Below are 15,559 nucleotides of genomic sequence, written 5' to 3' on the forward strand. Positions count from 1 at the left end.
TGCTAGCAATATATGGCTGAGCAATATATCTCCCCTGTGTGTACGGGGCTTAACTAAATTTCTGCTTTGCATGCTTACTAACAGCATATATGAATGAATGGACACACATGTTTGCAGCCAAATGTTTATAAGACACCAGTTGATTAGCATTGAATTTGTTCTGTATGCATAGGATAATAGTTAAATTAACCAGTTAATTGGTCAGCAGCATACAGTATGTTTTATAAATTGTATGCATATTAATGCATTGTTTTATTGATAAATTTTAATGTATATGTCTCTGCTGGCCGGTGGATTTTTTCTTTGTGTTTATATGAATAAATTAACTATTGATTCAAGAGAAAGGAGTCATTACAATTTTTTGGGTGGATCCAAAAGCGCTGTTTAAACCATATATTGTTTTTTTGTCACACAAGGGTTGAGTATCCCTTATAAACAGCAGCAGGTTGGATTTCTACTAGGTTTTATTGCGCTCATTTCACCCTATTTGATGTTTATGGTATGATTTACACAATATTATTTCCAACTGTGCATAAATTAGATTCACAATGTCCTCAACTTCTCTACAAGTCTGGGAGTACCGTTGTTATGTATTGTGTGGGTTTTTCATTCCCTGACTGGAGGATATAGTTTGACACAGAGTAACCAATTGACTAATTATAAATGAAAAAAACACTATTACAAAAGTAACAAACAAATAACAAACTAGATGAATGCTCAGTGTTATGGGGCGTAAACCCGGTTCGATCCTGGCGGCCATCGATATTGAATTGGTATCCGGGACCCGGCGTGTTGCTGGAATCAAACAGGAGCAAGGGAGGGTGGCGGGAGTAGGGCGCGAGGGGAGGTAGGGGAAATGCTGCATCGAGCAGTATGTAACTGCATTTGATCTTCCAGATTGAAGCAGAAATAGACTTGCCAGGCAAGTCTATTTCTGCTTTAGATACTGGTGCTGCAGGGCCACACATCGTGGCCACACATGAAATCTAGATCAAAGGCAGTTAACACTGTTCAAATTAGATTTGATTTCGATTTTGCTTCTAGAAGCAAAATCGAATAGAAAACGTGTTCAAATTGTGTGTACGCCCCATTAGTCTATGACTGTGATCACTAAATACAAGTGCATTATCTTCATTTTAAAATCAGATGTAGTTCTTTTCATATAGTTCTTTTCCTATTCAAGTGGTTCTGGTCATTTGTCACCAAATGCTTGGATCAATACTGTTTTATATATACAACAGACATCTTTTTGCAATTACAGATATTGTAAGAGGTCAAAAATATTTTGTCTCTGTTGCCTTATATACCCTAATTTGGATGTTGGCTGCTGGATATTATCCCATTTAAAGATGCGCTAGTCAGAAGCAGGTACCAGACCTTATCTTTCACACACTTGCTCAGTAAGAACTAACATCTAAAAGGCCAGGAGACATCTGAAAAACAACATCAGATTCTAAATCCCCCTTGTCTAGAATTAACCCATAATCCTTTGCAGTGCATTGCAATGTCTACTGTAAATATTGGTAAAGTAATAGCTTAGATACAATTGCATTTAATGCCAGTGACAGGTATGGAGCAGGCCTCTCAGTGTATAGGTGCCCATACACGATATACTATGAGATGCGATATTGTATACAATAATTGTAACGTGTATGGGCACCTTATGTCTTGTTTGACTTTCAGGGGGACATTTACTAAAGTAAAATCGTGGGGAAAAAATCGTATTTCTAGGTGTGAACTCGTAAATTCTTGTCGTATTCGTGTTTTCAATAGTTACTATTGTTAATATGTGTGAAATCGTACTAGGTGTATTGTACAAATCGTGATGTCGTAAGGTCGTTGTCGTATTGAAATCTACGAATACGAATGAATACGACAGAGTACACCATCGATAGAAATCTTGGATTTTTAACATAGACCAGGCGTATTTTCATTATCTACTACCCACTCGTATTCGTGAAATTTCACTTTACGAGTCGTAAATGCCTACGAATCACACCTAAAAACACGAATATTTTCCCACTTTGATTTTAAGGTCTATTTCTATGTGTATTTCATCAGCAACGATGGGACACTACAATTTTAACTTAATACTTTGTTCACATACTTCTATATTGACTAATGTTTCACTACAAAAAGGAAAGTAAGCTGCTAATGCTAATAGGTGGCCATTTAGAATTTTATCAATTGCTGTTTTTTATTTTTTGGGGGGGTGTGTGTGTACAAAGATTGTGGTCTGTGTTTTTTATTTTTTCCCGTGTTGTACTTTACAAATAAATTAAGACAGATACAAATAGTTTGTTCAACCTTTTACTGATCAAAATAAACAAAATACTAACACAACACCAAGAAATTAAACACAAACAACACAAAACACACTCCAACTCCTTCCCTCAAACACACACAAACACACACACACACACACACACACACACACAAACACTCACTATATTTGACTTTGGGACAAAAATAAAAATAAAAAAAACACAATACTATAATAAGACAAACTTCAAAAGAGACAAGACAAACAATAGCACAAGACAACTTACACAACAATACACACTCAACAATCGAAATACACCAGAACCTCTCCTTACCACTCTCCACTACACCACTCTATCCTCCACACTCCAAACTACACCCACATTGATTTTTGGCGCCACCACGACTTATATATGCCTCTGAGGACCCTTCCAAGGTGAAAAAAATACACCAATCACGAATCTACTTTCATTTTCGGCGTGTCGCACTTTTTTGAAAATACGACTTTTCGTATGTTTGTGTACGCCGATTCGGGGAATAGAGTTGGAAAAAACCCACGTTCAGTCCGACATACGAGTGTGTCCATATACGCAGTGGCGGATTCAGGGGGGGGGCACCCGGGCACGTGCCCCCCCTGTCATTTATTTTGGAGCTGAGGACCAGGGCTTTCCAACGAGCCCAGCCCCGTGTCTCTAGCCCCCCGGGAACCGGAGATATCGCCTGGCAAACCTGTAACGTTTTTTCCCCATAGGATAATATGGGACCCGTCAATTCCGACCCCCACCCGGTTCTGACGGCTGCCAGTTCCCGCCCTGGCATCACAGAAGCTTGCGGTTGATTTCATTCAATTCCAAATCGCTGGGCCTTCAATATAATACCAGGCTGGTCTAAATCGGTCTATCAGTTCCAGAGATATTGCGTGTAAACCGATTTTTTTATTTTTGAAATGTAATTTCATGGTTGTTCATGTTCTTTGAGGGCAGATTACTCTGGAACCAAACGTCCCAGTTTCACTGGACCAAAATCATTCAAAGCCCACTCAAAAGTTCTTCAATATAATACTTGCATTATGTAAATGGGTCAGTTGGTTCGGAAGATATAGCCGGTTAAATGAGATAACTGGATAAAGGGGGAGGGGTGGTTTTCTCTACCCCTCACACCAGAAAATGCAGGGACTAGGCTGGTGTAAAAGGGGCCAACCTGGGAATGCATTTTCTGGTGTGAAAGGGGTATTTTTTCAAATAGCCGGGACCTGCAGTGCTCTGAATACAGCCAGGCTCTGCCACTGTCAGTGGCTATCACCTGCCTGGCGGCGGCTGTCCCCCATTTACCACGAACATGTATTCTCCCTTGGCAATGAGCATGTAATCCCACATGGCAACGAGCATGGAACCTCTGGCAATGAGCATAGAACCCTTGGCAATGAGCATGTAGAGAAGCAGCACTTATGTAGCATAATTTTTAATAGGCATTATGGTGTTTGGCATAACACAAAATGGACATAATGGCGTGTAACTTAACGTGTAATGGATATTATGGTGTAAATGTTTAATGCGAGCCTTTGGTGGACAATGTCCCTGTTTATAAAGTGTATTGTGAATTTTGGCTTAATCTGTGTGGCATTATGTGAATTCTGGCTCAATCCATGTGGCATTATGTGAATTTTGTCTCAATCCGTGTGGCATTATGTGAATTTTGGCTCAATCCATGTGGCACTATGGGAATTTTGGCTCAATCAGTGTGGCAATATGTGAATTTTTTCCCAATCCGTGTGGCATTATGTGAATTTTGGCTCAATCCGTATGGCATTATGTGAATTTTGGCTCAATCTATGTGGCATTATGTGAATTTTGGCTCAATCCGTATGGCATTTTATGCATTTGGCTCAATCCGTGTGGCATTATGTGAATTTTGACACAATCCATGTGGCATTATGTGAATTTTGGCTCAATCTATGTGGCATTATGTGAATTTTGGCTCAATCCGTATGGCATTTTATGCATTTGGCTCAATCCGTGTGTTATTATGTAAATTTTGGCTCAATCCATGTGGCATTATGTGAATTTTGACACAATCCATGTGGCATTATTTGAATTTTGGCTCATTCCATTTGGCATCATGTGTAAGGGGCAAGTATAATGGGATCTAGTATTTTGTTGCATAATGTGTAGAAGTTGTATATGGTGTTGCCACGCACCCTGTTGAGTGGCCACACACCCTTTTCCGGAGCGCGCCTTTGGCACGCGCACAACTACATCCTTCACTTTTGTCACCATGGTGGGCCTGCGTACTTTAAATGCCATGGTGCCCCCCCTGTCATTTTATCCTGGATCCGCCCCTGCATATACGTCCGCATGGAAATACAAATATTATTACGGAAAAATACGAATACGACACAAAAAACACCACTGTAAATGATCCTCCGGAACAGACCTTTTTCCACAACACGAGTAGTCGTAAACATTCGTAGACGTACGACTACGAAATACGAATATGACTTTTACAATTCGGATTCTTGGTAAATGTCCCCCTCAATGTTACAATCAATCTCAGCCTGAATAGAATCCGTTTAGAACTTCAATGGATCCTAATTAGGTATTAACATGTATTTGCAATGTTGAAATGTAATAATGAACCTGAATGGTTACATGTTAGAATTGTTATCTTTCTATAAAGTTATATGGCAAGAATAACTGTATACCTTTGCATACTTTTATCCATTACTGAGCTGCTGATTCCATTGCTTGCTCTTCTAAATATATTTATAATTAAATATAATAAGCAGGTGTTCTCTTGCTAAACTGTAATTCAGCATGTGGACATTGGGCATGATTTAGCAATTTCTATAAATTCACTATTTATGTAATTGTATGAAGTTTGCAGAATTGCACATGCTCAGGAGCTGTGCTGTGCATGTGCAGACCTAGTCACAGTATGCTAAAAAATTGCAGCACGATTGAGATGTTGATGACATTTGGGGGCCATCTTAACATATGAGCTCAATGAGCAGTTGCCCAAAGATCCCCCAATTCTAGAGAGCTTCAAGCTGAGGCAGATTGGAATGTGGGCATCTGCCTCCTAAGCTTCTTGGGAGGCAGTAGAAAATGCTGCCTGGGCACCATGATTGTCAATCACTCACAAACAGAGGGACCAGGCAGCATTCCCCACCTGCCTCCCAACTGCAGCCAGACAATGAATGGCCGTTGGCATTCTGATTGGTGGAGCTATCCACCAATCAAAGTGCTGACAGCCATTCACTGTATACAAGCATGTGGAGAGATGGCACATGACCACAGGAGGTGTGCATGAGGGGGGGGATGATTGCCCTGGAAGGGTGACAGGGTGGCCAAGGGGAGTGCTTCTGAAAGGGAGGCTGGTTGGCCTCAATTTCTGGATGTGCCAAAGCTAGTGGATGTGTCCTTGGATGCAGCTTCAGTGGTCCCGCCAGCATGATTTATTTCAAACATCCTGAGTAACCTGAGAGTTCAGATGTCCATCGTTCATGCAGATGATCAGAGATTTGGATATTATTGCACAGTGACTGCCACTATAGCATTCACCTCTGCCTCAGTCCCAATATTTGCAGCAAAAATTGTCCCTGTTATTAAATTGCATTCTCAGTTAAATATATCATATTTCATTCTATAACTGGATATATCTTCCCCGGCAACCACTGTATACAGTAGGATCTCCATGACTCAGCTTAATCTCGCTGAATTAAACTCAACAACTTTTATGTGACTCGTTTTATGTTTCCGTCTATGACCAAGGAATCTAATTAAACCTTTAACTGTGTCATTGGGTGTATAGAAAAAGAAAGATAAATTAACATTTCAACATTATACTGTAGTTGTAGCTACACAGGGACAAGAGATGATGAATGACTTCAGCTGAGGTATGCATGGGATTATATATTGTGTCAGCAAGGACTTATTGCTTTTTTTATAAGGGAGTTGTTTGTGATTTTAACTTTTTGGGGAGGAAACCCATCTTCTAAAAGGTACAGAGGATGAGGAGAGCCCAGCAGTGAGGGAAAGAATCTGCTATTACACCCTTCACTTCCTGTTTCTGTCTGGGAGCAGTGATGCGTATTATTATGTATTTACATTTTTTATATTACGTTGCAAGTTACAATTGGTTAAAAAGACAGTAATAAAAAGATTCTGGACATAACAGACAGACAGCTAAGGGGCCCTGCTCACAAACTTTCACTCTATAGAGAATTAGAAATATGATATATGTCAGGGTTGCCGACCCTCCCGGAATTTGCGGGAGTCTCCCGAAAATCGGGTCCCCCCTCCCGGCCCCCGGAAGGGTGGGCAACCCTCCCGGAATCAGGGGGAACCCCACTGAGCCCCCCCGATCGCGGCATTTAAATGCCGCAATCCGCGGGTCTCAGAGGAGGGGGCGGAGCTAAAATGGCACAATCGTGTCATTTTAGGCCCGCCCCCTCCATGGAGATCAGTTATTTCGGCTATTTGCCGTAATGGGGGTGGGGCTTAATGACGTCACCGTTAAGCCCCGCCCTCAAACTCGTCATGAAAGATTCCTCTCCGGGCTTCTCCCGGAGAGGATTTTATGCAAGTCGGCAACCCTGATATATGTTCATTATTGCTACATATTTCTAATATAATGGTCCAGTCAGGTTGTTTGGTATTAAGAGGTCACAGATGGATGATAGCTTGTTATACACAGAGGGGCTGATTCGGGGATCAGATGGATGGCAGAGCGTGGATGCCAGCGCATCCTAAGATGCAAATGTAATTGTTTTGGGTATGTGCGTCATAGTCTCTAATTTGGACAGAAGAACTTGTTATAAAAAAGGGATAATGAGGAGCAGTGTTGGAACTTGTAGGTTGTTGGCCTATTTGCAAAAATATAATTTGGGCCCCCCTCCTCTTCTTTCCCAACACAAGTTCAAAATATGCAACACGGCAGGGGGGGGGGAGGACATTGAGAGGCAGGGGGTGACAGGAAGAGGCAGGGGGAGGCAGAGTATGACAGGGAAAAACACTGGTGACAGGAAGAGGGTGACAGGGGCAGCAGTGGGCCCCTTTGTCCGCACTGCACCTGTTGCCCAATTGTAGTTCTGCCTCAGGTGGGCAGCACACTGGTTTTCACTAGTTAATCAATTGGACTGAATTTGCCCAGTTCCGCCATATTTTATGGTGGGTAGTGGTGACTAGTGGTATTATCAAGGGCATGTATCTAATTGTGTATGGGGAAAGAAAGTTGTTTTTGCTGGCTCTACTGCAGCATTGGGCTGATGCAAGTGCCTATACTAGTAATGACAAATGTGGTAACTGGCATACAATCAGTGGGCGGCACAGCATTCCGCTTGCAGATGCTTGAGTCCTTACATCAGCTGACTGCAATCTGGCATTAGCATAAGGTAGTAAATCAGATTCATAATCAGCCAAGAGTATATATTCCATAGAGGATGATGGGAGACAGGTGATGTGTTTGAGGTTTGCTGGGAAAGTGGAGGGAGATTGCAGAACTTTATTTGGTGATATTTCTCAGCTATGTAAAGAGAGAGATAGAATGGTGGGATGTGTGAGATTGTATTTTCCGGCAACAGTTAATACAGATGAAAGGTTCATGTGTATTAATAGGAAGATAGCAGAGTAGTGAGGAGGCATTTTGGACAGTTTGGGACTTATGGGCCCCATACATCAGCAATCACAATTTATGGATTTCCAGATATAGGGATTTTTTGGCCAGATAAATGGATTTTACAATCTATCTGACTTTGCCCACACATTACAGATTTATTTCAGTGATCGGCAGATTTTTCCTTCTAAAAATTGCATCTTCATATCTGGAAATTGCCCAATCGATTGTCATTTCAGCTGTTCATAATGTAAATAGATGAAGAAGACGAATTGGGAATGCCCACACATATAAAAAAGATCTTCAGATAATACCAGATTATTAAACATGTTTAAAAACCTGATTAAGCAATCGATTGGCGATTTTGATTGGGATTGCCAAAAGGGGGAGCCCACACATCTAAAATTAATTGTGGCAATCATCTCCATATCTGAAAATTGTCACAATTAATTGCTGATGTATGGGGCTCATAACTTGGAGTGGCAGCTCCTTCCTATTTTGAGTAGTGGCACTGTCCGTACTGCCTTGTCCGGAGAGGATATACTGTATACCCAGCCATCGTCCAGGTCCTGACACCTGCACAATGGATCTGACAGAAGCCAGAACCAGCACAAATAGCAAAACACCAGCTTCTACGGACTGCATCAGCTGCAGCACATAGAAACCTTGTTGGACTTATGATAAGACAGGGAGCGGTTACCCACATGATCTCTGCTAGTCAGTACAGGCAGCCTCAGAGATATAAAACACTTCCCAATGAGACTGCCTGCCCTGTGTGTAATTGGCTGATAACGCATCCAATGAGAATCATTGCCAGTCACAGTGTACTGTAGTCAATACAGTCATGGACTGCAACTGGCTCTTTGATATTGACATATTTTACTGGGGAGGGTTACAGCCCATAGCTAAATTCTGTAACTGGTCACATGCAACATCTAATACAACCACATATAGAGATTCCTTGCATACTGCAATTGTAGGTTTTCAAATGTTTACACAATTCAGAGCACAGCCTAGCTCTTTGTCTATGGCTACCAAATGAGTTATTAGGTGGTAACTTGGTGGCAACCATGCAAATGTACTAAAAGGGATGTACTGGTGGTTGTGCAGCGTTGTCATGGAAGTGTAGCCATATGCCTCTAGCATAGAGTCAATGTAAGGACTCATAATAATGCATGGCCGAGTAGGGTGCTGCGACCACATAGCCTAGTCTAGGGAAGTAGTTTCCAAACTGTGTGCTGTGGCACCCATAGCCTAGTCTAGGGAAGTAGTTTCCAAACTGTGTGCTGTGGCACCCTGGGGTGCCTCGGGGAACTTCCAGTGGTGCCCCGGTTTGGTGGTCCATAACTACTTCAAAATTATTTATGACCAATGTAATAGGCAAATTATGGACAAACAAAAATGAATCCTGTGCATTACCACATACAGTAACTTTCACTAAGGATAAGATTTTATCAATGAGAAACTTTTGGTCTAGAGGTGACGTGAAAAAACAGGGGCCCTGTAATTCAAGAAAGTTTAAGAACTGCTCTAGGAAGGAAATTTACTAAGATGTGAGTTCTATTGAAGATGCGATGTTGCCCCTAGCAACTAATCAGGACTAATGAAGCAATTGGATTTACAATTAGCTTAATTAGTGTGTAATGACCTTCCAAAGCAGTGTCATCTGCTTCCAGGGTCAGAAGCCAGATCTTTTGCAGCATGGTAAATGTGTGAATTGTGTAAGTGTTTGCAAGTGTATATGAGTGTCTGATTGTGTGTGTGTATGTGTATGTATGTATATACTGTATGTATATATGTGTATATATATATATATATATACACATATATATATATATACACACATATATATATATATATATATATATATATATATATATATATATATATATACACACATACATAGAGATCAAAAATATCGGCACTCACGCCATACCATATAACAGACTCGGGGTGCCCTCTTATTGATGTGGGTCATCAAATAAGGGCAGGAACGTGCGACACTCACGGGAAGGAATCTCAGACACTGCAAGCTGTGCTTAACGTTTCAATTCAGTTATAAATTTTCATCAGAAGCTTCTGATGAAACTTCATAACTAAATTGAAACATTAAGCACAGCTTGCAGTGTCTGAGTTTTCTTTCTGTGAGTCATACTTGCCTACCCTCCCGGAATGACTGGGAGGGTCCCGCAAATCGGGTCCCCCTCCCGGCCCCCCGGGAAGGGGGGCAAGTCTCCCGCATTTTCCCCACAGCCCTGGTTCCCCCCTTCCCGGCGGTATAAACCCCCGAATTTCGTGTCATTTTAGCCCCTCCCACCATCCACGGACCTGCAAATTGTCCTCCCGGAGAGGAGTTTGAAGAAGTCGGCAAGTATGCTGTGAGTGCCGCCCGTTCCTGTACTTCTATATATACATATACTATGGGCCAGATTCTCTAAGCTTCAAAAGTGATAAAATGTAGAGTGATAAACAGCCAGCCAATCAGCTCCTACCTGCCATGTCACAGACTGTGTTTGATGTCAGACAGGAGCTGATTGGTGTGTGTGTGTTACATGAGCTTCAGCACTGAAAACACTGCAACCAAATTTATTTTATCAAGAGCGAGCGAGCATTCCTGTGGTAATCCATAATTGGGTGTGAGGTTAGGGAGTTTATTTGTACAGCTAAACCTCGTTACCAACCGAATCTCCCCTTATATAATAAATATACCAACAAGCTCACTTTTGCCTCTCTGTATCAAGCAAGTGATACAATAGAGAGTGATAAACAGCCAGCCAATCAGCTCCGACAGGTCAAGTAACATATAAGTACTAAAAGTTGTGCTAAGTTTTTAATTAACACATCATCCCTTCTTTGATCCCAGGTGAACAGTAAAGATGATAATGGTGTTGTACAGGGAAATTGGAGTGGAGATTACTCTGGCGGAACAAACCCCAGTGCCTGGAATGGAAGTACAAGTATTCTTAAGTCATGGTATGAGAAGCGGCAGCCAGTTAAGTACGGACAATGCTGGGTATTTGCAGGTGTTCTGTGCACAGGTAATTATAATGTGTCTTATTGGTGCACTTTCTATATAAGCATCACTTCTCGATGGAACAGACCAATTGGGTGAGATTTAATAGGATGAGAGATTCAGAAAGTGAGAGATTTGGTAAGAAATCTCCAGTTTTTCTAAAGCGCCAATCATTTACCCTGCAAAATTAAACTGGTTTTGCAGTGTAAATGATTGCTGCTTTAGAAAAACTGGAGATTTCTTACCAAATCTCTCACTTTCTGAATCTCTCATCCTATTAAATCTCACCCATGGTTTTCACTGAGCAACTCCAGTTAATTGCTCTTTAGGAAGTGAATGGAGCCAGCCTTTACTATCCCAGAATGCCTTGTTTTTGAACATGAAGGGTTGGATGTAAACACAAATTGTGGCTTTTTTTTGGTCCAACTAATAATTTTAGTGCACATGCCCAACTTTTTGCATTGCGCATCTCTTTTTCTTGGCAGCTTTAAGAACATTTCTCACTGGTGTCACTAATGGCCAAATAGTAAGAGCAATGCCTACAGGATGGAATAGAATAGTGATTATTGCTACATAATAGAATGTAGTTAGAAAATGCTAAGCAAAAATTTGAAAGAACTTAATGTAACGCAGGGTTTCTCAAACTCGGTCCTCAGGACCCCACACAGTTCACATTTTCCAGATCATCCGGCAGGTACACAAGTTCATTCGGTACATGTGAATTATCCGGGCTGCCGATTTTGTCCTTAAGTTTAGTTAATTAAGGACACCCGACCTACGCGATGCCCGCGATTTACCCCCAAATCGCGGGCATCGCGTCGGTCGCGGCCGTTATAAGGGGCCGCGACCGACGCGATGCCCGCGATTTCCCATAGACAGTAATGTTAAAATTACTGGACCCGATTTCCCATGTTAAATGTATGACAGTAATGTTAAATGATGTGCAAAATAAATTGGATATGTTTTAAAAAAAAAATATGTTTCATGGCCCCCCACCACCGTTAACGCCACCCCGCTATTGACGCCCGCTATTGACGCCAACCCGAAGCGTGGCGAGCGCAGCGGTACGCGTCCTCCGACCTTTTCATACCCTACTATCCACGTCGGCATGGAGTTGAGAATAGAAAGTGTGGCGAGCGCAGCGAGCCACCGAGCCCGAAGCGTGGCGAGCGGACGCGGTTACCTTCACAGGTATACGCGTCCCTTCGCGGGCTTCACAGGTGTCCGCGTCCGCTCGCCATGCTTCGGGCTCGCTGCGCTCGCCACACTTTCTATTCTCAGCTCCACGCCGACGTGGATAGTAGGGGTATGAAAAGGTCGGAGGACGCGTACCGCCGTCCCTCGCGGGCTCGCTGCGCTCGCCACGCTTCGGGTTGGCGTCAATAGTGGGGTGGCGTTAACGGGGCCATTTTTTTTTTTTTTAAACATATCCAATGTGAAATGGCCATATTGGCCCATTTCACATTGTCATTTTATTTTGCACATCATTTAACATTACTGTAATAATTTTAACATTGCTGTCTATGGGAAATCGGGTCCATCGCGTCTTTTAACATTACTGTCTATGGGAAATCGCGGGCATCGCGTCGGTCGCGTTGCGGCCCCTTATAATGCCCGCGACCGACACGAAAAAATCGGCAGCCCGGATAACTCACAAGTACCGTTCATTCATTACTCATTGACACATTTTAAAAGATCCACAGGTGGAGCTAATTATTTCACTTGATTCTGTGAGTAGACCTGGAAAACGTGCACTGTGTGGGGTCCTGAGGACCAGGTTTGGGAACCTGTGGAGTAATGGAAAGCAAGATGAATTCTGCAATGCCAATATGAAATATGGTTTCCAGAAAATAAAATAAACATGTTATGGATATAGATCACAGGGTGCACTGCAGAATGTAAAAGTAACATCATACTTTACTGTGGAATATAAAGACAAATTAATTACACTCACAAAATACTAGGAACATTCCTGAACACTAGCTTCAAAGGTACCATTGTATTACTCTAAAGCTGTGACAGACAGGATCTGTGACATCAATGCTGCCCTCGATCAGCCTGTCTCAATCCCAGAGTTGTGGAAGTGTCATACTTAAGCTGGCCATACATCTACAGCAGGCATTCCCAACCACGGTCCTCAAGGCTTGAGCACAGGTGACTTAATTAGTACCTGAGTGATTCTGATTAAACCATCTGTGCTGAAGCCTGGATATCACTAATGCTGTGTACACACGGTCCGATTTCCTTTCCGATGTTGACGATATAGTCAACATCGGATCGGCATCGGATGCAGGTCGCAAGGATTTTAACCCTTGCGATCCCGATCCGATCCCGATGCATGTTCATGTATCGGAAGCCAGAAAGTCTTGGCTGCCTTGTCTATATAGTGCAGATCTGCACTATATAGTCAAGATAGGATGCAAATCGGATGCCTTAAGATCCTATCCACGATCCTATCTGATCAGATCGTGGATAGGATCTTAAGGCACATCTAACGTGTGTACACACCATAAAACCTGCACTGTTGGTGTGCCTTGAGGACCGTGGTGGGGAAAGCCTGATCTACAGATTGATTTTCAGATGGTAATATCTGCTTTTTTTTCAAAGCAAATGGTCAACTGTAATTTGCTCTCATCCATTACCAGGTTTTGTTCCAACCAGCCAGCTCAAACAATACATTTGTAGATGTATGGCACATTTGCACAAACTGGAAAATCCATTTGATGGGTCAGGAATTTAGTATGGATTTGTGGGTATATGGGTCATTGGGCCGACCAACTTTAGGCCAAAATGCATTGGGTCCACCACTGAAGGTTGACACCTGAAATAGGTCGATATGGGTAAGGTTGACAGGGTCTGAAGGTCGACACAAAGCATTAGGTGGACAGTGGAAAGGTCGACATTCAAAAGGTCATGAGTCTTTCACCTTTTTTTATGTCTTGAATATCGACATAGTTGACATGGACATGCTTCTGGCACGGTGCCTTGGTATGCTCGGCACACTATTTTATTCTCCCACCATGCCATAGTGAATGTACAGTAGGGCATGAAGTACCGCCTGTCGGCACATGTGGGCTCAATTTCTCATGTCGACCTTCCCATTGTCAACCTTTAGACCCTGTTGATCTTACCCATGTCAACCTATTTCAGGTTTCGACCTAAGGCCTATTGACCTTCAGTGGTTGACCAAATGCATGTCAACTTTAATAGGGTCAACCTAATGACCATATACCAGATAGCGATCTGCGATAATTCCACAATTCATTCTCAGATTTGTACGGGGCATTTTCTCTTTCTGTCTGGGTGGTGGCTATCTACTCGTAGTCATCTGCAACTTTGCAAACCAGCGATCAGGTCTGAATCAGGCCCTGAGACAGGAAAAAGGAGAAAATCTGTTTGCTGTGCAGGAAATCAAGGATTCTTAAGCTGTGTACACAAGGGGGCGATTTCCGCACATATTGCTGGCAATACGGTCGCTGAGCGACCATATTGCCAGTGATGTCATGTGCTGTGGGAGATAAATCACTGGGAGCGTGCTCCCGCTATCAGCCCTTTATGGTCACTGGTCGCAGGAGCATGCTCCTCCGATTATGGCTAAAAATCACTGGTCGCTGGTATACAATGCACTGTGCACTAGCGACCAGCAATTTCTAGTCAAAATGAGGTAGAGACAGGATGAGACAGAATAGCTTGCAATTTTCAGCCAAAATCGCAGGTCGCTGAGATGAAAACAGTACACTAAGCAATATATTGCTGAGAGATATTGCAAGTACACTGAGCAAGATATTGAAAGCAATATCTTGCTGAGCGATTTTAAGCCAAAATCGCTCAGCGGCCAAATCGCACAGTGTGTACGCAGCTTTAAACTATCAGATAGTATTTATGCTATCAGCAATTTAAGAGAGGATGTTAACACACCCATGGTTTTTATAGGGCTTTTAGTCAAAGAGATGTCAGGAACAAGCTGGGTCATAGTCTGGAACAGCCCTGGCTAGCCTGAGGCTCCTCAGCTGAAATTACACATCCCAGCATGCCATGCCACAGTTTAAGCATTTCCTAAGAATGGCTTTGACACAGTTTGGTCTGACCAGGGGCCAGAGAATTGGTGGAACTAATTTTCCCTGACAACTACCATCCCTCCTCCCCCCACCACCACCCAGTGGCCAATTCAGGATTTGTAGAAGGGTGTTTCCAAATTTAATCCAAAATCTCCCACTCTGCAGGGCATTGGAGTAAGTACAGTAGTCTCAGGGTTGCCTACCCTCCCTGAATGGCTGTGAGGGTCCCCTCCCGGAAAGAGGGGCAACCCTCCCGGAAAGCCAATGACACCCCCCCCCCCACCCCCCGGGCAGGGGTTTCCACTGGTCAAATGAACTTAAAACCGGCATTGCACGTTGGGGGTGTGGCTAAAATGACGCAGTTGCTCTGGCCACAACCCCAAACAAGTAGCCACTCATGTGGCTCTGCCCCCGCCCCAACCCTTTTCACTCCCAGCAGCACCCACAGTGGCATTAACAACCAGCCAGCATTCATAGTACTTCAGACAAGCCCAGCCGTTGAATGGAGAGTAATGCGCATGCGCACTGCTGTCCCCGCTGTCTACTAGGAAACGCCGCCTACTACAAACGTCTCCAATCAGCGCGGCAATAACACAGCCAGCAATAGCACTCA

The 15,559-nt window shown here is 42.9% G+C and overlaps 1 protein-coding gene across 1 annotated transcript in view; it reads left to right on the plus strand.

Moving 5' to 3' along the window:
• LOC146009666 (protein-glutamine gamma-glutamyltransferase E-like) overlaps positions 1–15,559 on the plus strand; it is a 74,627-nt gene that overhangs the window by 22,893 nt on the left and 36,175 nt on the right. The window contains exon 6 of the mRNA XM_083150122.1: positions 10,739–10,913. Coding sequence (XP_083006248.1) covers positions 10,739–10,913 — 175 coding nt within the window. The remainder of the gene's footprint in view (positions 1–10,738; positions 10,914–15,559) is intronic.

This window comes from Crinia signifera, chromosome 6 (assembly GCF_055691185.1).
Source record: "Crinia signifera chromosome 6, ASM5569118v1, whole genome shotgun sequence".
In the NCBI taxonomy this organism is placed as follows: Eukaryota; Metazoa; Chordata; class Amphibia; order Anura; family Myobatrachidae; genus Crinia; species Crinia signifera.